Source organism: Monodelphis domestica, chromosome 6 (genome assembly GCF_027887165.1).
Source record: "Monodelphis domestica isolate mMonDom1 chromosome 6, mMonDom1.pri, whole genome shotgun sequence".
Lineage (NCBI taxonomy): Eukaryota > Metazoa > Chordata > Mammalia > Didelphimorphia > Didelphidae > Monodelphis > Monodelphis domestica.
The window spans coordinates 98,168,543-98,193,492 of record NC_077232.1 but is presented as its reverse complement, the minus strand read 5'-3'; the positions used below and the strand labels follow the sequence as shown (position 1 = coordinate 98,193,492).

The following is a 24,950-nucleotide window of genomic DNA, read 5'->3' as shown; positions in this document are numbered from 1 at the left end:
TTTAATTTTCTATGTTCGGCAAGTTCTGGGCAGTTCTCCTCTATTATTTCCTTCATTATGATGTTAATGTTTTTTGCCCTATCGTGTTCTTTTGGGAGATCAATATGTTTTACTTGCATAGTAAGTATGTTTTCTTTTTGTGTTACTACTTTTTGCTTCTCTTCTTCTACAATGTTTTTTATATTCATATTCTGAACCTGTTGTTCTCTCTTGTTTTTTGATGAGTCTCACTATTGCAGATTCCAATATTCCTATTCTGTCTACAGTCTGACTGTGAAGTACATGAATTTTGTTCTAATTATCTTAATTTGTCTTTTGAACCAATCAGAAACATTGTGTTGTGGTTCCATCTTCTCAAATTCCAAGATTTTTGTCTTATAAAGGCTTACTATGTCCCAGACATGATGCTAATTGCTTTACAATGATCTCATTTGATCCTCACAACAACCTTGTGAAATAGGAATCATTATTATTCACATTGTACAGATGAGGAAGCTGAAATGAACAGATGTTAAGTGACTATCCACTGTAGTTGCACTTAGGGAACTCCCAGTGAAGAAACTCCCTCCATTATAGGTTAATCTCTTCTCTACAACTTGTAGTCTAATAGAGAGTAACTTGAGACACTGACAGGTTAAGTCATTTGCCTAGAGTCACACCAGTCACTATGTGTCAGAGGCAAGAGTTGAACACAGGACTTCCTGACTTTGAGGTTCTCCCTGGATCATAGGTCTCAATAACTATTAGTCACAAAATAATGTGACCTTTATTTTGGTAGCACTTAACAAAATAGTGTTTTTTAAAACAGCTGCAAACAGCATAACATCCAATGTAATTTTTAAAAATTATTGTCAATTACACCACTACATTACTAGTCAGATGTGCGATCCAAACACTACTCTATTTTTCCTGCCCCTGGGAAACAAATCTATTTGCCAAGACTTGAGTCAGGGAGTGATTTCACATTTATATAAAGTATCAAATTCATGAAAATATCACTGTCCCAGCCAAAAAGACATGAAATGAGCACATAGCATCATTAATATCAAAGTATGTGAGGTGAACATAACCTCTGATTTGTTGCATTACTGTATTACCATTCAGAGACATGCATAACTTAGAGTTAATGTCAGGCTTTTAGAGGATCCAATTAAAAGGAAAATATGCATAATGTCCTTCAGACACAAATTTCGAATGTATTGTTCCTTGAAGAAAGTAGCGTGACTTATGTGTTTAAGCAAGAGATTAGAAATTTGGGGCTAAGAGAAATTCTCCTCTTGAGTAGTCATACCTATCAACAAGTATTCATTAAGCACCTACTGTGTGCTTAATAGAGAAAGTGTGCTAAAGGCTGAGGATATGACTACAAAGAATGAAGCAACCTCTACTCAAAAGGATCTTACATAAATTTCACATGTAAATATGTTTAGCAGGACTATAAAGTGAATAAATACAAAAATATACAAATAGTCAAATACAAGGTAGTTTTGGAGTGAAGGGTAAATAAAGGGTTTATGTAGAAGATGGTGCTGGAGTACATCTCAAAGGAGGAAAGGAACTCTGTGAAATGCAGAAAAGGAGATGACATTCCAGGTATAAGGGATTACCACAGAAAAAGGAAAGGGGGGATATATTGTGACCTACTCTTTATTGCATTCCATTATATCCCACTTCCATAGGGACTTCAATATCATTCCAAAATATATGAAAAGACAGAAGCCCTTTTTTAATTCCATAAGTACTTCAACTGATATTACTTTTGATAAATATATAAAAACACCATTATCTCTTCTTAAGTCAACATCAGTTTAAGTGACCTGCCCAGGATTTTTAAAGCTATTATGTGATTGAGGAAGATTCAAATTCAAGTCTTCCTCACTCAAAGTCCAGTGGTGTAACTACTATGGCATCTAGCTGAAAGGAAAGTGTTTACTATTCCTGGACTGTATGCTTTTAAAAAATGATATACAGGGTTAGCATATACATTATGGCTGCAAGTTTGTACTCAGCAAATGTTTAAATAAGAGGCAGACCCTGGGCAAGTCATTTAACCTCAGTTACCTAGCCCTTATCACTCTTCTGCCTTGGACCTGATATTTAATATTGATTCTAAGACAGAAGGTAAGGGTTTAAAATAAATAATAAATAAGAGGCAGTAACATATTATAGTGGGTAGAGGGCTGTCTTTGAGGTTAGGAAGACTTGTTGTCAAGCCCTGCCTCTGACAAATAGGAGCTGTGAGACCCAGTGGGCAAGTCACTTTTTGTGACCCCAGTCAACTTTCTAAGGCTATAGTTTACATACAAAAGGACAATCTTCATTGGTAGAGAGAGTTTTTGTTGCAGAAATATGCTGATGAAAATGAAATGTCTAAATAACTAGATCTTATAAAAATATCCTATTCATTATGACTTTAGGATTGTGGAAAATTCCCATGTTACCAGGACATCAGAGTAATTAATGGATTATATAAAGGAAGTAGAGACACTTTTCAGAAGACCATTATTAAAATATACTTTGATTCTCCTCTCCCAATAGCATAGACTTGTTATCAGGCTCATTGACAGTTCAGTCCTGAAATGGTCCTGAGATATAAAACAAGTGAATTTCAGTAATGGAAGAGAGAGAAGAATGGTAGAGAAGAGCCCGAATTGAGGATAGGACAGAACTCAGATACCAGGGAAGAGAGTGGTCCAATATAATTCCATGTGTCCATTATTTGGTGTAACCCCTGTCAGAAGTAGGATCCATACACAAGCTTCTGACTTCTGTTTATAATTGAGCCACATACATAAAAGTGTAAACAGATTCTAACCTAAGAATAGAGGATCCCTACACTGTTCTTCCCAAGTCCTTGGATTCTACTTCTTTTGTCCTGCTGTCTTTTGTCCTAGTGATTTTTCTGGTTTTGATTTGATCTTTTGTTTGTTTACAAATGTACTATTTTCCAGGTTTTTCTTTAGTAGATAGACTCCTGGTCTTGGCTATTTATGAACAATTAGCCATGCCTTGGTCACACAATGGTAGCCTTGAAGAAGAAACTCTAAAAGAGAGAATAACTGGAAGGTGGATCAGGTCAAAGATTGCTTCTACCTTGATAATCTTTCCTCAGAATGGTTTTAATTCTCCTTTGGAATAGTTTCCTAAAATCCATTTATATTCTTTCATCATTCTGAAACATAATCTTTTTGTTGGTGTGAGTTAGAAACATTATGTGTGAAATACAAATTCTTATTATACCACTTTTTAAGTCTCTTATGCTACTCCCTCCAAGACCTGCAAATTTAAAAAAACTTTCCCTTGAAATAAATTTGCCATTTCCTCTAATTAATCTCAAATTCTACTGGATTCCAAACCATTTTTTTAACCAACACTGAGAAACTGGCCCTAAAATAGTTCTTTAATCATAGAAATAGAGAACAGCTGTTAGTAATGAAGAAATCTGTGTTTATAAGAACCTACTTAACATTTGATAGCTACTCCCTAAAGAGTCAGAACAAGAAGGGAACAGAGAGGTGGAAGGAGAAATGTGTGCTTTTTAGGATATTTGTTTTGCTTGGAACATGATTTTTTAAAAAAACCAACATATCAAGTTTTAGTTTCTAAGATTTATTGATTTTTGCTGCTTGTAAGGCAGGCCTTGGCACCTTATTTATTTAACAAATCAATTGGCCAACTAATAAGTATTTATTAGGTGTTTACTCCACAGTACGCTAAGGGTTAAGGATAGAAAGAAAGAATGGAAGGAAGAAAGAAAGAAAGAAAGAAAGAAAGGAAGGAAGAAAGGAAGGAAGGAAGAAAGGAAGGAAGAAAGGAAGGAAGGAAGAAAGAAAGAAAGAAAGGAAGGAAGGAAGAAAGGAAGGAAGAAAGGAAGGAAGGAAGAAAGGAAGGAAGAAAGGAAGGAAGGAAGAAAGAAAGAAAGAAAGGAAGGAATGAAGAAAAGAAGGAAGAAAGGAAGGAAGGAAGAAAAGAAGGAAGAAAGGAAGGAAGGAAGAAAGGAAGAAAGTAAGAAAGGAAGGAAGAAAGGAAGGAAGGAAGAAAGGAAGAAAGGAAGGAAGAAAGGAAGGAAGGAAGAAAGGAAGAAAGGAAGAAAGGAAGGAAGGAAGGAAGGAAGAAAGGAAGAAAGGAAGAAAGGAAGGAAGAAAAAAAGAAAAAAAAGGCCAAGAATAGTCCCTGGCTTATGGACTCCATAATGCAGTGGGGAAGACCATTCTGATTTTGAATTACTTAGAGACAAGATACATATAGAACATTGCTTCTATTATTGACTTCTTGCCTACTGCTAATGCCTTGTATCACTGCTTCTGTTTATTAGTTCTGTCCTTTAGCTCTTTTAGGACACTAGAGGGAAAGGCTGTAGCAGGTAGAAAAACTGGGAAATTAAGGGTCATGGAGGGTCACAACTGGGTAGTTAGGTGGCAAAGTGGATAGAGTGCCAGGCCTAGAGTTAGCGACACTCACCTTTTTTGAGTTAAAATTCAGTCTCAGACATCTACTAGCTGGATGAACTTAGGCAAGTCACTAAACCTTATTTGCCTCAGTTTCCTCATCCATAAAATGAGATGGAGAGGGTAATGGGGAACTACTCTAATATCTTTGCCAATAAAACCTCAAATGGGATCATGAAGTTAGACACAAGTGAAAAATGGTCAAATGAAAACAATAAGCATCATAGTCAAAAAATCTTTGTTGACTTCAATACATCTGGGTGGTGATCAGACTGAAGCAGTGGTGGTTAAGAAGCTAAAAACACCTGCTATTAAAGTTCAATTTTCTTGGTACTAGAAAAGCATCTAGAAACACTAAAGATTTTTGTCTCTCTGCACCCCCCCAGTCAGTGAGGGTATTAGGAATCTAAAAACACTCCATTTCAGCTGATTTCACAAGTAGATATGATATACAAATATATAAATAGAAATCATGTATAGGGTTATATCAATATAAGTTAGCAGGGAATGGTATAAATATGGGTGAAATGGCAGGTCGTGTAATCTAATCAGGCTGGCTTGAACACCATGTCCCACATAGTATTCTAAGAGTTCCAAATTGTTATCATCAGGACAATAAATGGTCATACATGAGAAGTCAAGACCACAGGAACTTGAGACAAGGTTGAAGGAGCAGCATAAAGAGTTGATATGGAAACAGGTTGGATCTGTGATAAGATCTGGAACCAGGTATGTAGTCCAGGATGGAGGCATAGGATCATAAATCTATACCTAGAAGGCTATTTTGGCCAATCCCTACATTTTACAGATCAGGAAATCGAGGCCCAAAGCATTTAAGTTGTTTTCTAAAGATGATGTGAAAGTGAGAGCAAGATCATTGTTAGAACCAGATAAGCTGGAGTTGAACACATAGATAATGAGGTCTTAGGCAAGCACTGGGTCAGAGATGAAGCAGACAGAAATCAAAATTAATTCAAGAAGGCAGAACCAGGTATGTGTTTGGAAGTAAAGAATAAGAAAATATTCAGAAGTAAATAAATAGGAGGATGTGAGATGTGAGAAAACAGCAGGAGACAGGACCTGCATAACAGAAGCGATGCTTTGCTGTTACCATAGTTCTTTTATATTCTTCCTGTTAGAATGTAGGCAAATGGAAAGCATGGGTACTCTGGAAGCAGTAAGGAGGAAAGCCTAGCTGGAATGAGAGAAAGGCAACTATCAAGAGATGTCTTTTTTTTTTTTAAACTATTTTTTAATTGCTTTTTATCATCTCCCACTTCCCCCTCAATCCAGTCACTTCCTCCTTCCCTTATCAAGAGATATCTTGATACTACTCTTTATGCTTTCATTCAACCTGCTCTCAGTCATTATCCAACTGGGTAACTTTTTCATTAAAGTTTTCATTGAAGTGTCATTAAAATTTCTCTAGGCTTAATTTGTTCTTCTGTAAAATAAGGGTCTCATGCTAGATGATGTCTAAGGTTCTTTCAAGCTCTAAATATGTCTTGAGGATCCTATGGTACTTGAAAGAGAAGCAGGAGGTGCCACAGACAACCTCTGTCTAATCTAACAAAAATCTTTATGACACTGGCATAAAGGCCCCCCTCCTGTCCTGTCTACATACTCTTCATCAGGCTGCTGTAGTAATATGAAATTATTGCTGATTACTGTTGGAACTGCAAATGATTTTTTCTTTTCTGTAATACAGATAATTTTGAATATATCAAAAAGACTCATATATTCAAAACATTTGTAGCAGCTCTTTTTTGTGGTGATGCACAAGGGGTGCTCATAAATTGGGAAATATTTGAACAAATTACAGTATAGGAGTATACTGTAATACCATTGTGCTGTAAGAGATGGATGGTTTGGCTCCCAACACATAGCAATAAATGACCATTGCCACCTAGTATTTGACAAACCCAAAGATTTAAGCTTTTGGAAAAAGAACTCACTGTTTGACAAAAACTGTAGGGAAAACTAGAAAACAGTATGTAAGAAATTAAAAAAATTAAAATAGTTTGAGAAGTGCTTTAGAACCTGAAACATATCCTTAAAAATGTTTAATTGTTGCTTTTAAAAAACATTAGTCCCCTTCCCAAAACTTACCCTCCTCATCCAACAGAACCTTCACTTATAACAAAGATTTGTTAAGCCACTCAAAACTGTCTCACTGATTCTCCCTGACAACTTGTGTCTCATTATCTGCTAGAACTTCTCTTAGAATGAACTGTTGAGCAAAGCAGAATGCTTTATCCACCTCATCTGTCTGCATCAAGCAGATTCTTTGCAATAACCTCAATTGTGACATATATTAATAGTTCCCTGAAAGTGAATTCCATTTTTTTACCAAAAGTAATTCTGAGAAAGGGTCATGCTTACATCAGATCATACCATTTCTGGTCAAATGTGGAGCATGACTAGAAAGGAACAAAATTCATATTCTTGCACGACTTATAAACAGATTCTGAAAAAAATTCAAGTGTTAAGCCAATGGCAGCATGATTGGATTTAGGTGCATAACATCTCTAGGGGGCTACTTCAAAGGGAATAAAATTAATCTCATTGCAAATATTCTTTAATTATGTATAACTTTAGAAATTCAATAACATGTGATTTCACTGGCAAAGGTATTCTAATCACATTCCTTTCCATGACTCTGAGGTGATTTTCAAGAGTTGCTTTTGCCAAAACCTTCAATATTCAACACTCTACAGTCAACCTGGTGATGAGTAGTTATTTCATGTTATTTTTCCTTAGAGCTCTTATATTCTCTCCCAGTAATAACTCTAGGACATAAGAGCAAAAGTTAGGCAACTGGGGTTAAGTGACTTGCCCAGGGTTACACAGTTAGGAAGTATCTGAGGCCACATTTGAATCCAGGTCCTTTTGACTCCAGGACTAGCTCTCTGTCCACTGTGCCATCTAGCTGCCCCAATGAGTAATTTTGATGGCATTTAGACTTAGCTACAGGCTGTTCACCACTAGACCCATGCTCAAACCCTTTCCATTTTGACCTGTCAAAGATTGCAGTCCACTAGCATGGATTTCAAGACCTTAAGGCCACTTCCATGCCATGACAAGGGATTAGATGGAATTTTAGTGGAGGACTTTTTCCTTCCCCAATTAAAAAGAAATATTAGAGGCTAGGTAGAGTACTGGATGGAGGCATAGCCAGTCTCCAGACTAGAAAGATCTGAGTTCAAGTGTTATCTCTGAAAAATGCTAGCTGTATGAAACTGGGACAAGCCACTTACCATTTAGACAGCTAAGGCAATAAGTTGCAGAGAAATCATGACCCTGCAATGATAGAGGTAGTTTCCTTGCCTAGGATTTCCCTATACCAATGAAATCACAGGCTCAGTCGCTATCTCCCCTATTTCCAGCATTTATTAAGAGTTTACTATGTGCTAGGCACTGTGCTACATGTTGGCAATACAATAAAAGGTGAGATAAAAATTGTCTTTACTCTCAAGGAGCTCACTATCTAATGAAGAGGTGGTTGTTGTTTTTAGTGGTATCTGACTCTTCATGTTCCCAATTAGAGTTCTCTTGGCAGAGATACTGGAGTGGTTTATCATTTCCTTCTCCAGCTTATTTTACATATTGGGGAACTGAGGCAAACAGGGTTAAGTGATTTGCCTAGGGTCACACAACTAGTGTCTGAGGCCAGATTTAAACTCATGAAGATTAATCTTCTTTACTCCAAGTCCAGTGCTCTATCTGTTGCACCACCTAACTGCTTCTAATGGAGAAAAATAATAAGCAAAACCCCACTATGTTCTCAATCTCTCTTTTTGTCAGTTTTTCTCTCTCTCATATTATATTGGATATTAATCTAACATATAGAATATTATAGGTATATTTTATAATAGAATCATACATAATAATAAATTATAAACACTTGAATGGAGTATATATGTGTTTATAGTTGTTTTTTGCATGTTGTCTTCTCCCATTAGTGTATATACACATATAAGCTACATATACATAGAGATATGTATATATACACATACACACAAATGCAGGATAAATTAGACATAACCACAGAGAGAAGGCACTAGCATTAAGGAGGACAGAGAAATCCTTCTTGCAGGACTCCTCCAACTGAGACTGACAAGAAGACAGAGAAGACTAGAGGTAGAGATAAGGAGGGAGAGAATTCCAGGCATGAGAGACAGACAATGAAAATACATGTAACATTACTTTGAAAGAAGTTCTTTTATGTATGTGTTTCCAAATAATAGACAATTACTGACTTTTTTTTAGTTGAATTGTAGTTCATAATAAATTTCTTAATCCTACCCCACTTTTTCAGTAGATAGGCAATGGATGATCAGTCTATGAGTCTTTTATAATCAGTGAAAAGCCTATATATGGTCAAATACCCTACACCAGTGTTGGCAAAGTATTGGCAAGTATGCCTAGCTGGTAGGGTGGGAGGAGCTGCTCCATTCCCTTTCTTTCCAGCATCAGAGAACATTTTTTACCCACCCTGCTCCTCTGTCCAGCCACCCAAGGTGAGCACTTCCTCCTACTTCCTCCCTCCACTCTCTGGGGTAATGTGGAGAGCTCGCAGATAGCTTGAAGTTGCAGTTTGGGCACACAAACTTGAAAACCTTCCCCAGTGCTGTCCTACACAGTTAATTCTTATTCCAAAGGTAATTCTCTTCTCTATACCTGGGAGGTAGGTGCTGTTATTATCTCCATTTTTCAGATGAGGAAACTGAGGGAGAAAGTGGTTAAGTGTTTTGTACAATTTCACATAGCTAGTCTCAGTCCAAATGTGAACTAATGTTTTCTTGACTTTAGGTCCAGTAGTCTTCCTGGATCACCTAACCTCTTAGATAGCTAATTTAGCAAATGAAGAGAAAAAAATAATCTGCATTGGGACAAGTTTCCTCATTAGGAGTTCTCTATATTAACAAATATTCTCTATTCTAATATATGAGTCTAATAACAAACAAACAAACAAACAAACAAACAAGCAAACTCCACCAGAGCAGGGAGCTCACAGTAAATACTCAGTGATCACTTATTGAAAGAATCTGAGACAAACTCACTCCGTGGCCCACGTCGGATGGCCATGCTTAGGAGATTTGGTTCTGATCCGTTTAGATGCTGCTCCTCTTTAAAGCTGAGGTTAGATGCCCCTTCCAGTTGTTCCTCAAGGTCAGAGTCCTGCAGCTGGATAAGCACCAAGGTAAATGGTTCATTGAAATACTTACAAAATATCACTATCCCTACACTTTAGGAAACAAGTTCCCATTGTTCCCTATGCTGGTCAAAAAGAATTTTAAAAGACATGAGTCAAAATGAGAGGCAGCATGTAACATTCTACTAAAGTAGGTCATAGGATTTTAATGTTATTTGGGGAACATCTAGACAAGCCACTTCATTTCAAAGATGAGGATGAGGAAGTCCAGAGATAATATACCTTGTTCAGTGTCACTTAGGATGACAAGATGGAGTTGGTTTTGTATATAGGTCTTCCAAATGTGGTAGGTAACCTTTCCTAGTCTACCATGCTGTTTCTTTTAGACACAATTTGTCATTGTAAGTTGGGCTATTAGGGTCTTATGATTCTGGATTCTTGAGGTTATCTCCTATAATGTTATTAACAACTCTCTAAACAAAGATTCCAATTTGTTTCTATTTAAGATATAAAAGATGCCCTCATTTACAGGAGAATATAAAGAAAGCATAAAACAAAGCAATAATGTTCCCAAGTTCACAAAAATAATTGGGACTCTCTCTCAAAGTTCCCAAGCATTTTTTTTAGGTTTTAAAATTTTTTAAATTAATTTTTTGGTTTTATTTAAGTATTTTCCCATGGTTCCATAATTCATGTTTTCCCTCCCCCTTTCTGGAGCTGAAAAGCACTCCCACTGTGTTATACATGTATTATCACTCAATATCTATTTCCATATTTTTCATTTTTGTAATAGAGTCATCTTCTAAAAACCAAAACCCCAAATCTTGTACCCATATAAGCAAGTGATAAATCAAATGTTTTCCTTCTGAGTTTCTACTCCAACAGTTCTTTCTCTCCATGTGGATAGCATTCTTTCCATAAATCCCTCGGGATTATCCTGGATCCAGGTATCTTCTACTCAGCCCTGGATTCCTAAGAAAACTGCCCACTGCTTCTTTCTGTACTCAAGTCTAGACAGGTCTGAGTGGGAAACAAGGTAAACAGTGGGTGGGGAAGATGATGAGATTTCTCTCAATGCGTCCCCCTTCCACATTCTGCACATCTTACTTCTAGACTTCCTAAACTCTGCTTTCTACTTCCTTGCTTTGCCCCACTCAGCCCCCAAGCAGTGACTGTCCCTTGCAAGGATTCACTTCTACTCTGGGAGTAGATCCTAAGGTCTGGAGCTCCCTTCTTCCCATCCTGTTACCACCTCCCTCCCCTCTTTTCTCTCCCTCATCAAACAGTCCTCCCAGGAACCATGAGGGAGGTGCTTAGATGGGGAAAAGGGCTGCCTTTAGATGAGCTGGGAACTCTAGGAGCCAAGAGCATCAAGAGTTCTTTGCCCCAAGTAGCAGGCACTGGGAGCCAACTGCAGTTGTGTCAGCGTCAGTAAGCAGCTTGGTGTGCTCCCTATCCCAGTCCCATCACTTTCCCCCCAGCCAACATGCTCTTTCCTCATTTAATCTGATCGGTGCCCAGGCTAACCCAGCCCCTAGCATGCCAGAGGCATCATGTGCTGCTCAAGATGGCGTCCCCCTGCCTCCACCGGGAGTCTGGATTCCACAAAACTCATGCTGTCTCCCAGATTAGGACAAAAGACTTGCGCTCTCTATGGGTCCTGTCGATTGCATGTTTTCTAAAGGCTTTTACCTTAAATGAGGCTGTTCAGAGCCAGAGAGGATGCCCTCCTGGGGCCTGGGGAGAGGGGATCGATTGGCAACTCGGATCCTGGGTGGCAGGACTTCTCTCCCAGTTCAATCCAACAAAACCTTTTTTTTTTTTTTTAAGAGGAGGGAAATCTCAACCCTCGATGTGGAAAACCTAGAGCTCCATGGATTTGTAAGCCTGCACTGCCATCTATTGACTATTTTGGTATGTGGCTGTCGGGCCAATCCCAAGATTTCCTTTCCTCTCTGCCTAGGATTCGATTGTTTGCACTTTCTTTCTTATAGAAATATCCAAGCTGATAAATCAGGAAAAGACACGCAGTTCCCTAAAGGGATTGGACGTCACTGTCAACATCAAGTCTCCCAAGGGTATTCCCTGAACCCAGTGTTCTAGGAAGGAAGGGTCCAGGTAGCACAGAGGCATGCAAATGAAACTCTCCCTTCCATCCCTTTCCCAGCCCAGCAGACCAGGAGCCTTCTCAAAAGGTATTCCTTAGTTCTTTACCCACAAGATACACTTTGCAGAATTCATTCCATTTCTCCTCTCTAGAACTAAAGAACTTTCCAAGGTAAAAGGCAGCCTCTGAGCTATCTAAGATCTCTGAGTAGTCAAGAATAATTCAGAGGAGGCATCTTTTTATGAAGGATCAAGTATGTGCTATTAGCCCAGGATGGAGGGTAGATTTTTGTGTTAATAGACTGGCAGATCCTAGAATCATAGCTCTAGAACTAGAAGGAAACTCGGAGGTCAGGCAGTTCAGATTCATCACTTTACCTATAAGGGAACTGAGACCCTAAGAGGTTACATGACTTGCCCAAGGTGCATATATATATATATATATATATATATATATATATATATATATATATATATATATATACATATAATAAATAGTAAATGTCAAAGATGGGGTTTAAAACTCAGTAGTTTGACTCGACTCTACAATCAGTTCTCTTTCTCATTATGCTTTGAATGAGATCTACTTTTTCCACTTCCCAGCAGTTAACTTAATGCCTTTCATCAAGTAGATGCTAAATAAATGTTTAGTGATCAACTAACTGATTGACTACTGAGTCTGAATCCTGACTAGGTGTGCTACCTGACAGAAGTCATATGAATTCACACATTTTAGTAAAACGTAATGCAACTAGCTACAAACTATTTAATACAATTGCCACAGAACCAAAATTGCAAAGGGCAATGGAGAGCTCTAGGGTGAGTCTGAAAACACTGTTGTATATTCCCACTGAAGGCCACTTGCAAGAAGGAAACTAAAAATATTTATGAACAGAAAAGGCAGGAGATAAAAGCAGGGGAAAATGGAGAAAGTTCCCATGTACTGCATCGATACTCGTATAATGCTAAAGTTAAAAAAGAGTCAAAAAGAAAGACAAATGCCAGATTAGTGATAATCCTACCTGTTTCTTTCTTCTTTGTTTTTTAAGTTTTAAGTTTTTCTTCAGTTTTTCTGTCTCCTCATCTTCATTTTCAACAAACTCCTTTGTCCAAAAAACCAGAAAAGTTGAAGTGTTTATTTGCTGACATCTAAAACAACTTAACGGGAAAAAATCTAGAACTATATTTTTAAATATTAAAAACAAAATTGCAGCAAAAATGAAAAAGTTCAGACCATCTTCATTCTGTTCTTGTTCATTAGGAAATAGGAGGCGAAATCTCTCACTATGCAAATCATGGCCCTTCTCACCATCACCCTGACACCAGGTGACATGATATGAAGGAGTCAAAGACCTATCATCAGTTTCTGGCTCTGTCACTTATTAGCTATGAGATCTTAGAAGAGTCACTTAATTCCAAAGCCTCAATTTCCTAATCTGCAAAACAGCAGAATTTGATTACAAGACCTTTCATGCCCCTATCATTTTTGTCTCTCTGTCTCTGTCTCTCTCACTCATTAATATCCATATATCTATTATATATATATATGTATATGTAAATACATCCTTATTTGTATATGAATAGATGGATTTATTTATTACTTTACATCAGATCATAGGATCAGAGATCTATATCTCAGACTTCATCTGGTTTAGCCTTTTCATTTTACAGGTTAGAAAACTGAGGCCCAGGGAGCTTATAACTCCCTGGTCATCTATTTTAAGATTCTTGAAAGCAAGAATTGTCTTTTGCCTCTTTTTGTATCCCCAGAACACACACAGGAGGCACTAGTAAATTTTTATTGATCACCTCACAGATTGTCTTTGGCCCCACAAGTGTTCATCCAGCCTCCACAAAAATCATTCAAGGCAGATTCTGAGGCAGCATGATATAGATCTCTGATCTATATCATCTCTATATCATCATCACCACTTCATCTCTCTTGATCCTGATAAGGTTTTGGAAACAGCTTCAGAGTGAGACCAGCACACTTGCTGTCAGTGAATAGGGAAGTTGCCTTGATTCTGGCTATGTTGACTGAATCAGAGGAGTCATAATGGGAAAAAATACACTTTTCAGAGAATATGATTAAGGGTAGAAGAACCAAAATGGGGTGAATGTTTTAGGATTGTTTTAGAGGAGTAATAAAGAGGAGGAAATGAAAGAGAATTTCCTCCAAAAAACCATAAAACATGAGAATTTGAATGGACTTTATTTATTTATTTATTAAAAACCCTTAACTTCCACCTTAGACTCAATAATGATTTTAAGCTAGGCAATGGGGGTTAAATCACACAGCCAGGAAGTATCCGAGGCCAGATTTGAACCTAGGATCTCCAGTCTCCAGGTCTGGCTCTCAAACCCCTAAGCTACCTAGCTGCCCCCTTGAATGGACTTTTATAAAGAGTTCAGCTCTCATAATTTTTGTATAAGGAAATTTAGGCCCAGATGAGGGAAGTGACTTGCCTAAGATCATACAAGAAGTATAATTTCTATACCATAATATTCAAGAAAATGAAGAGAAATAAACTTAAAAAAACCCCTTTACTTTCTGTCTTTGTATCAGTTTGAAGACAGAGGGCAAGATCTAGGCAACTGGAGTTAAATGACTTGCCCAGGGTCACACAGCTACAAAATATCTGTGGCCAGATTCAAGCCCAGTTTCTTCTAGTTGCCTCCCTGAGAAATAAATTTTCTGGAGGACAAGTACTGTTTTGTAATTGAAAGGGGGAAATAATATACTTCATCAGTCTTCCTCCCTGGGCTGTCATGAAGAAAGTATTTTGTAAAATCTTAAAACACTTTAGAATTGAGTTATTTCTTTTTTCCTAAATGTTCAGTAGATTCAAGGGTGTGCTAGGTGTGCTAAAATAGGCTCGAAGACTGTTAAATTTTCAGTGAAAGCATTTATACCTTGGAAATCAGTGAATACTAAATTGAGGCTTGATTGCTTGCTTTGTTGATTGACTAGATTTAAGAAAGTGATGGAGAAAATGTTACTAATACAGATTTACCTCAAAAAGCATGTTATTCCCTTCCCCCTGCACCCAGAGTCAGTTGCTAAACACTTACCAGCCTAATCCTGAGTAGAATACACTCTGTATACAGTAGAGGAACCAGAAATAGTTCATTATTAGTGTTTCCTCACTCACACAGAACCCTAAAAATTACATAAGTATCGACTCACCTCTGAGATAATTTTCACTTTTTCTTCTTTGTGACTCATTTCTGGATCCCTGACAAGGAAAATTAAAAACAAAGAAATCAGGCATCGTGTATGCGTGTGTGCATGTGTGGGCACCCACGTGTGTATGTGTGTGTGTGTGTGTGTGGTCATTGTTGTTGAGGAAATTGAATTGAGTGAGTATGGCTTGAAATGAAAACTTATGAAACATTGGTAAGAATACTCTAAAATCCAAAGGCTAAATCATCATCTGTTTTAGTAGGATTATAGCTAAGCTATAGTTTAGGACTCATTAAAATTTACCTTAAGTAGAAAATTAATTCTATATTCTCTCTTGATAAATTGGGGCAACTTGTCTAACTCTAACTTATAATATTCTTCCTTCTTCCCTACTCCCACTGCCATTACTCCAACATTGATTCATCATCATCAGTCCATTACAAGATCATCCTCAAATGTTTTCCTTATATTCTCTTTCTCTATCCCTTCCAATTTAGCTTTCAAAATCACTGCTAGATTAGACTTTCTTATACACAGATATCTGATCATGGAGTTCACTCACTCAAAAACTTTTGGTGACCTTTTATTGCACCAGAATAAAATATAAACTTCTTGGCCTGGCAGTATTCATCCTGATCCTCCAAATCTCACTATCAGCTATTTTCACTTCACTCTCCTTATGTTCCAACCAAATTAGTTGGTCCCTAAACTCAATATGTTGTATTCAATTCCAATCAACAAACATTTTTGTTAAGCATCAAGTATGTGGAAGACACTATCTAGGGATACAAAGACCACCTGTTCCCCAATCCCTGCCCTCAAGGAGCTTGGAGAGGATACTTAAAGACTAAGGAAATTAGAAAAGATTTCCTATAGGAGGTCTAGTCCGAATTGATCCTTGAAGGAAGCTAAAGATTCTAAGAAGTATCAGAAAACCAATATACATAGTGAGTGACTATAATAATGTAAATGAAAACAAAGATGAAAGGCAGGGAACTTTTCACTAATTGTAATGCTCAGTCTTGGCTACAAAGAACAGATAATTAAACACATTTCTTTCCTCTTGGTAGAAGACTAAAGAATCAGAATATTGCCTACCCTGCCAAATGTTGTTACTGTATTGGTTGGATCTGCTAACTTTTTTTCTATGTAAAAGGGATGAGGAGATATCAGATCAGAAATGTCACATAAAAGCAAAAGACTTCATTTAGTAAAAGTGAGTAAGAGAAAAGAAGAGAGAAATATAGAAGAGGATGGGACGAGATGAAAGAAAATGGTATGGGGAGCTAGAATTTTATAAAATGAGGTAAAGAGCCATCCCCAAATGCCTCATTTATCATTCAATAGCACCCATGTTCTTCACTCATTTGAGAAAAGCTGTACAATATTGTTTCTTTTTATCGAAGGAAATTTTATTCTAGAACAATCAACTCTTGATTATCCTAACACTCCTAGGACACTTCTGTCACTTGATGTGGTTTGCTTCCTTTTGCCTACCAAGATTCCAATACTGAAAGACTCTTGCTACCTAGTCAGACCTTCATTTCCCCCCCCCCCTTGTCCCATATCCTCTCCTTCCCTTCATATTCACTATATTTTCCATTTGCCCATGCTTAGATGAGTCTAGGGCCAGGATTCCATAAGTAATTTGGTCACAGCATTCTTGTCCTGATAGATGTTGATAGAATTTATAAATACTGATCCAGGGCCTCAGAATGGACAAAGGTGAAGAAAATCTCTGAAAAGCCAGTGTTGGAAGAAAAAAAAACTTTGAAGGCTTGAGCAGCTGATAAATGTAATGGCCAACTATGGTTCTAGAAGACTGATGATGAAGCAAGCTATGTATGCCTTCACAGAGATGAGGACGCAAGGTGCTGAATTAGATATATTTTTTTAATATAGCAAACATGTGTATTTGTTTTTTTTGGACCCTGCATATTGTTACCAAGATTTTGTTTTATTCCCCATTTCCACTCCCAATTTGGAGGAGAAGGAAGAACAAGAGGGATAAATTTTTTTTTAAAGGATTGGGAAATGAAACCTATTTTTATACTAAAAAGTAACACAATTCTTTTTAACATATACATAAATGTCACATTTAATATTTCAGAGAGAAAATTAAAGCTGGTAGTAAATTTCCCCCCATGGAATCATTATTCATATCCCACTAAACAAAGGCAATCTAGGTTTCGTGGAATATCCTGGGACAAGTCAGCTCATTTTCCTCCTTCTACCCATTCCAGATCTGTTCTTTTCTCTCTGATGAGTTTACCCTGATTCAAATTGTTTCAGGGTTGCTATAGGCACATAGTAGATACTTGATAAATACCCACTGAATTGATTAACAATTTGAAGAATATTTCTTCCACTTCATATCATTTGAAAGTAGGGATTCGAAATAACTCTAAAGAAAAAGTTTAGTACCTAGTTCATATAAAGAATATGCAAATTTATATTAATACTATGTACAATAATCATGAGAGGTTGCATAGCATAGCAGGTAAAGAACTGGCCACAGAGCCAGGAAGACTTTAATTCAAATCCTTCCTCTGACACATAGTGACTGACACAACATGCGTCCCTGGGAAAATCACAACCTCCCAGCTTCCCACATAACTCCTGAAAGCTTTAAGTTATAGAGAAGATGCATACTTGCTTCTGTTGAGGGAATTATCATAATGGGAGTTCCATATATTAACAAAATCAGAGAAATTGACCCTCTAAAATAATATTTAGACAGCATGAATATTTCATTACTTCAAAGATCTGTAATTCCATCATGTGAGTCTTTCCTCCCGCAATTTAGGAGATGATTTTTAGGAATTACTACAATCAGAAATTTCATTATACTTTAACCAACACAGTGATGACCATATGGCACTCAGACTTGAAACATACATTCCATCTCTGGGCCCATATGCAAAGCTTCCTAAAACTCAAGTCTGAGCTTGTCATTCTCCTGCTTCAGAACCTTCAGTGATTCCCTACTACCCCTAAAATAAAGTATAAACGTATCTAAGGTTGGTATTTAAAGCCTTTGTAATTTGGTTCCAACTTATTTTTCCTGATGACTTACATTTGACTTTTATTCGTGTGCTCTATCTCATAACTAGATTGGCCTGCTTGTTTTGCTATTCCTTGTACATAAAGTTACATTTTCTCTCTCTGGGTTGTTAGACTATCTAGAATCCATCTTGGCTGGGATGCCCTATTTGTTCACCTCTGCCCTTTGGAATCCCCAGCTCCCTTATTACCTCAGTTCATGTGCCATTTTCTACAAAGCATCTTTCCTGGTCTCATTAATTACGAATGTTCTCATCCTCCTCAAATTATCATTATCAGGCATCTTACTTACATGCCATGCTCCCTGGTTAAAGGAAGCCTGATTTGGTGGAGAGAAGGTCCATTCACCTTGGAGTAAGGAAAATCTGGGTTCAAGTGTTAACCATAATCCATCGTGGTTGTATAGCTCTTTGGACAAATCATTTAACTTCTTAGGATCTCAGTCAATTTTTAAGACTATAAATTATAGAACATGTGTTGATTTACATTAGTAGAGAGAATTTCCTTAGGAAAAGTTTTTTGCACCAATAAAGTCACAGGTCTGTACCCTCCTTTATCCACCAGTAGAATGTATTCTTTTTAAGGGCACTGCTTCTCATTTCATTGTTGTATCTCCAGTACCACCACAGTGTCTGGCACACAGTAGGTGCTTAATTAAATATGCCAAAGTTTGGATCAGAGATATCAGGTCACAGACTCTTCTGGCCTAGGCTTTTACTTCCAAGTGTCACCTCTATTCCACGATGAGGCATTTGGAGGCTTTATTAGAGGAATAACACTATATTTAATAAAATAGAATGATTTCATTAGAATATAAAAGTCATATACATTAGTATAGTAGATAGAGAAAACTGGCCTTGAAGGGAACAAGATCTACCTCTGGCAATGCTGGCTATGTGACTCTCAGAATTTTATCTCTAAGAAGATAAATTACTTTGGTGGAAGGAGTTTCCCCACACAAAAGTTCCCTTATTAGTGAAATGGTCTACTCCCTATAGGGTTTCCTATAAATGATCACTTTATAGTTAAATAGATATTTCTAAATAGATATGTAAATAAATTTGATAAATATCTATGTATATAAACAATACATATATGTATATATTATCCATATATAAAAAGTGATATATAGAGATACTCATCATTATGTTGGCTAAAGTATGTATTATATATAAATACATGTGTATTACATTATACAAACATTATAAATACATATGTATAATACTTTAATATACATAATACACACATATATACATACAACTTCATAACTCCTCTCCTACAGAGGAAAAAAAGTTATTTTAAACTGCATTTAACACACCATCTTTTCAAACTAGCAAGAGAAATTTTTTGGATGATGGTTATCATGCCCCCTTCTCTGATTACTACCAAGAAAATGATGCTACAAATGACTTTTGTTTCCCATCCAACATCTTTCCTTATTTAAGTGATGATAAAAAGGCCTAAGGCTATGCCATATACTAAAATGTTTGCAGCAAACCTCAAATACAAATGGACCTGTAAAACTAGCTAGTAAGAGAGCCCAGGAATAGGCCTTGAAATAGTGCTGAGAGCATCAGGGTAGCCGCCCCTGGATTTCCAGCTTTCAAATCAGGCACCAGATTTGAGCTAAGCTCAAAATCGTCAATGATCACAAGACTTGGAATTGTGCCAATCTTTTCCGAAGCAAAAACACCAGGAAACAAAGCTAGTCATGTAAAATTCATGAAACCCACTGCCCTCTGTACTCAGGTAGGCTGAATTCTAGGCATGTGGGCTACAAATCTGAAAGTGTTCCAGAGTTCATGGTCATGGCCACATTTGTAAATGCTTTACCTGAAGGAACTTTACTCAAGGTTCGCTTGAAAGATTTGCTTCTCTTAAGCTTAGAGACAAGAGAGCAGAGGGTGCCGTCTTTGTGCCGAGTCTTCTGGATAATGGCTGGAGTCAGGACTGGCTCTCCTTAGGCTTCACTTCCGAAGTTGTAAGAAGCTGCTCACATAACAAAAACTGCCAGCGTAGCAACGCCTGTTGCTAAGGGAGGTCACTTAGATTTTTTTTTTAAAGTGACAGTTTACAAGAAAACCTTTTATGGAAAGCAAAGGGAGAAAAAATATTGGGTAAGGAGAGGAGCTGATCCAACTGGAAAAGAACAGAGACCAAACTCAGACAGGAGACAGAGGGAGAGACAAAAAGTAGCCAAGATTAGCCCCCCCCCCCAACACCTTTTTTCTTTTAATTTATAATGTCATAAGAGTTTATTCTAGAAAAATTAATAGTCCAGTGCAGACAGACAGACTTAAGGATTTGGAAAATTTGGAGTGGTGAGGTATCTGTTTTGTGACATTAAAGCTTTTATTTAGAATTTTTCTGGAGCACATTTTAATTTTTCCTCCTTATTATCCAGTCTGCTTCTCAGTTGTTTCTCCTTCCTATTAACTGATTTACACTCACTAATATTAATATTCATCCAAAGAAAACACCATAAGGAAGGTGAATAGTTTTAATCTGTCTCTCATCAGTGTATCAGATCTCACTGGTATGGTTAATAATTTCAATAGTGTAGGTTGCAATATATTCTTTTTTTTTAAACCCTTACCTTCTGTTTGGGAATCAATATTGTGTATTGGTTACTAGGCAGAAGAGTGGTAAGGACTAGGCAATGGAGGTTGTGATTTGCCCAGGGTCACACAGCTGGGGTCACACTGTCTGAGGTCAAATTTGAACCTAGGACCTCCTGTCTCTAGGCCTGGCTCTGAATCAACTGAGCTACCCAGATGCCCCCCCCCCAATATATTATATTCTGAAACTGTTGTCCACATTCTTTCCCAAAACCTTAGATGTTAGCCTACCCAGTATTCTGGGGCCTTCCTCTAATATTCTTGACATTGATTGGATATCAGTAAAGAATACAGACTGTCTATTGTTTACTTTGGGACCCATCTTCTTTTCTGGTCATATGTCTCTTTGATGACAGGAAGGTGAATAGTTTGCACCCAAAGCCTATACACAATATATATACACAAGCATATATATATATACATACATGTATATATATACATGTATATATATACATATACATATATATACATACATATATATATACATATAGTGCTCTTTGTTTACTGGATAAGTTATTTTATCAGTTGCATATAGGTATATAAAGAATCTAGAAAAATATATCTGAAACTTTCAATCCTAACTACTAAAAAAACCTTATATAAGCCTAAGAATGACTGTAAACTAGTTGCACAATTAATAGTCTCTCTGTTATTCTATTGTATGACTTGATATATTGTGATACTTCTCATTCTAAATCATTCAATAGCTAAAAACTGAATTATAATAATATAATTCAGTTATCTTTGGGGAAAAAATAGTTTTAAGAGATTTGATCCTTTTCTTCTTCCTTCTTTCCTTCTACAACCATATACTAAAGACTTACCTCTTTACCATGGATCTATCCTCTGATCATCTTCCACTCCACAAGAAACTTTGAGTTCATTGGGGGAGGGCAGTCCTCCTCCTCTTAGAGGTGAGATTTTTGTCTTATTTTGCTTAGACTCATGTCTGCAATCCATAGTCTTTCCGTCATGCCCATATCTGGGTATTCCCCATCTCTTTCCAGCATAATTTTATGTATTGCCTTCCTCTTTTAGAATGTAAGTTTCTTCAAGACAGGGTCTATATTACTTTCATGTATTTGTATCTTGCACATAGTAAAGCATAATAAATTCTCTGCCTCCCTGCCTGTTGTCTATCTGCCTGTCTGTCTATCTGTCTATCTAATATTGGGCTAGGTGTTCCCAGTTTTCAAAGACTCTATAATAGAATCCATTGTAACATTTTCCCTTGTCCTCTGTATAACAATAGTTCATGATGACAAGTTGTTTTATTTATCTGTTAATTTTGTAACTGTTTATTTATGTATCTGTTCTAACTGTTGTTATATAGAATTTGAGGGCACAGGATATGCTATGTGCTATTCAAAATGTACAGAGAGAATCAGAGCTAGAAGGTACCTTTAAGATCATCTAGTCTATATGACTTTCTCACTTTAGAGGGGAAGTCATGACAACTCCATGTGACTCATGATGAAAAAAAGCCACCTACTGCCCTACAAGGAACTGAATGAGTCTGAATGCGGATTGAGGTATATCATTTTTCAATTTATCTCCTTTATGAGTTTTTTCTTATATAAGAGATATGGATCTTCTTTCACAACAAGATAGACATGTAAATATGAATTGCAAAATAGCACGTGGATAACCTATATTGTATTTCCTGCCAACTTGGGTGAGAGGAGGAGAGAGAAGGAGGGAGAGAACATTGATTGCAAAGTGTTTGAAAACCATTATTAAAAAATTATATCAACATGTGATCTGGAAAAGGTACAATTAAAACTACAACACGAACAAAGAGAGGCAATCATGAGACCAAATGTGGCTATGGGACTTTCCTCTGGTCTCATGGTTAATGAGGGTTGGAATGTAGATTTGAGTCCAGATTGTACAACTCCTAGTACAGTGGTCTAAGATCATTTCTGTCCCTCAAGAAAGTTACAAACTCTTGATGGCTTGTGCCTTCTGTTTATATTAAAAGACAGACTATCATAGGTGCTTCTACCCTTTGACCTATATTCACATGGAGAGCAGCACTTTCTCCATTTGTTCTACCTGTGACCTATCAGATATATCTCATACATTCATTTATCAATGCCACTTCTGTCATTTTTTGTACCTGCATCTTTGCTCTTGATTTTAGTAAAACATGTTATGCTTCTTTGGAAAGATTCGTGCATAAGATTACTTTTTACCTAGGAGTAATTTTGATCCGGTAAAAAGAGCGATGAACTTGGTATCAGAAGACCTGGGGTTCAGTTCAAACTCTGACAATTATTAGCTTCTTGTAATGAGGATTTAACATATTCAAAGAGATTAAGATAAGTAGGAGGGCAGAGGTGGTAAATAGCTTTGAGTATTCCTCATTGAAAGAAATCTGGGAACCAGAAGGGAAAACAAACTGGAGAGCATTTGTGTAGACAAGTGAAGGAAGAAATAAAAGTGATATTATCATTAGATTATACTACGGATCACCTGAACAGAAAAAGGATATAGGCAATAGATGATGGAATTGGAACATATGTCACAAGCCCGGCACATAGATATGACAAAATGAATAGTTATGAGTACCTTCTTGTGAAGATATTTACCTGAAACTCTGTTGGCTAGAAAAGCAAGGCAGTTAATGATCTGTTGACTTTCTTTAAGGATAATTTCATTCTATGAAAGGAGGATGAATTAATGAGGGTGACTTACCTTCTGGACCAATTAGTATGTAGTGGTTTCTGAAATGAAGGAAAAATGAAGGAAGCTTTGGAGGAGAATCACAGAGCTTTTTAGATTTTGTGATAAAGGAGAGGAAAGCAAGCACAGCCTATTTTGTACCTTAGATTTTAGGAAAGCAACTTTCAAAAGATTCAGGTAGATTGCCAGAGGTAAAAATTCTAGAAGGAAAGTCAGGCTTGGAGTGTTGGGGAGCTTAAGAGACCTTGTCCAAACACATCAATGTGAATTTTCCTGGAATCCATTAGCAAACTTGGGAGTTTAAAAGCTAAGAATAGATGATAGAAGCAAGGCCGGGAAATGAAGGATTGATATGAAAGGATGGCAAAGTTCTGACAAAGTTTGAGGAGTATTGAAGCTCAAAATAAGGGGAAGATGGTGAGACTTCAGAGACAGAGCATAGGGATTCTTAAAACAATTTAATGTTTTAGAGCAGAATTAAAGGAGGGAAACGAGAGATTTTCTGGGTATATGGAATATTGATAAGAGAAAATAGCATCTCAAGTTGCCGAAGTCTTATTTTGCTTCTGTTTTCATTTAATTAAGTTTAATTAGTTTGTTTTATTGAGGGCATTGATCTTTGAATTAAAGAGAGAGAACAAAAAGATGTAAACTAGCAAACATGCTCTAGATAAAGCAGGAAGATAGTAATAAAGTTCTTAATTTATCTTGATGAATTCCAGTCACCAGGACTATCTGTCTGTCTGTCTATCTATAAATAAAACCCAGGATATGGTTTAATTGTGTTCAGTCTTGTCTAACTTTTTGTGACCCCCTTTTGGATTTACTTGGCGAAGTTACTGAAGTGTTTTGCCATTTTCTTCTACAGCTCTTATTACAGATGAGGAAACTGAAGCAAATTGAATTAAATGATTTGCCCAAGGTCATACAGTAAATGTCTGAGGTCAAATTTGAACTCATGCTTTCCTGACCACTGAGCCACCTAGCTGCCCAAGTCAGGACACTAAAATAATTTTCATATGTGATTGGGGCAGTGAGATGGCACAGAAGATATAGCAGAGACCTTAAAAGTCAAGAAGATCCAAGTTCAAATGTGGACTCAGCCATTTTCTAGCTACTTGACCTTGGGCAAGTTCAGTTTCTGCCTCTGTAAATAGGAATAATAATAGCACTTTCCTTGTGGAGTTGTTGTGAGGATTAAATGAAATAATTATTGTAAAGTCCTTAGCACAGTGCTTGGTTGATAGTAAGTGCTTATATAAATGTTTGGTATTATTATTATCCACTCATTGACAAATAGACTTCAAAAAATATAGATGTTTGGAAGGTTTTCCAGTGATCTTTGAAATACCACACAAAGTGGAAGAGATGTTTCTTTAGCAGAGAAGCACAAATGTCTAGATGTATTAAAAAAAAAAGCAAGAGAATGGAGTCTGTAAACTATGAGCCACCGTTGTGGGTAATTTTCTAAGCCTGGGTTTTTTGAAAGCCCAAGGAGAATCTGATTCACAGATAGGTCTACATGACTGGAGGCCAAATAAAGTGAGTAGCCAAACTGAAAAATAAAAGAAATAGCCAGCTAAGGAAAGCTGCTCAGATTAATAATCAACTTCAACTTTCTAGGGTAAAATTTGATTACTTATAGCTTGTTAGAATTAAAATACACAGCCTACCCCAGAAAAGAAATGGTT

At 36.9% G+C, this 24,950-nt stretch overlaps 1 protein-coding gene across 2 annotated transcripts in view; it reads right to left on the bottom strand.

Annotated features, from left to right (window-relative positions):
- The window catches only part of CC2D2A (coiled-coil and C2 domain containing 2A), a 144,654-nt gene extending 124,691 nt beyond the window's left edge, over positions 1-19,963 (bottom strand). The window contains exons 1-4 of one of the 2 annotated variants that reach the window (XM_007496714.3): positions 19,790-19,963; positions 14,897-14,945; positions 12,732-12,812; positions 9,512-9,635 (exon numbers count right to left, since the gene is read on the bottom strand). In XM_007496714.3, coding sequence (XP_007496776.2) covers positions 9,512-9,635; positions 12,732-12,812; positions 14,897-14,935 — 244 coding nt within the window. In that variant the 5' untranslated portion in view covers positions 14,936-14,945; positions 19,790-19,963. Of the gene's footprint in view, positions 1-9,511; positions 9,636-11,295; positions 11,429-12,731; positions 12,813-14,896; positions 14,946-19,789 lie in introns of those variants that run through there. The other variant, XM_007496716.3, reaches the window with a different exon arrangement.
- Between the last annotated feature and the right edge of the window lie 4,987 nt (positions 19,964-24,950).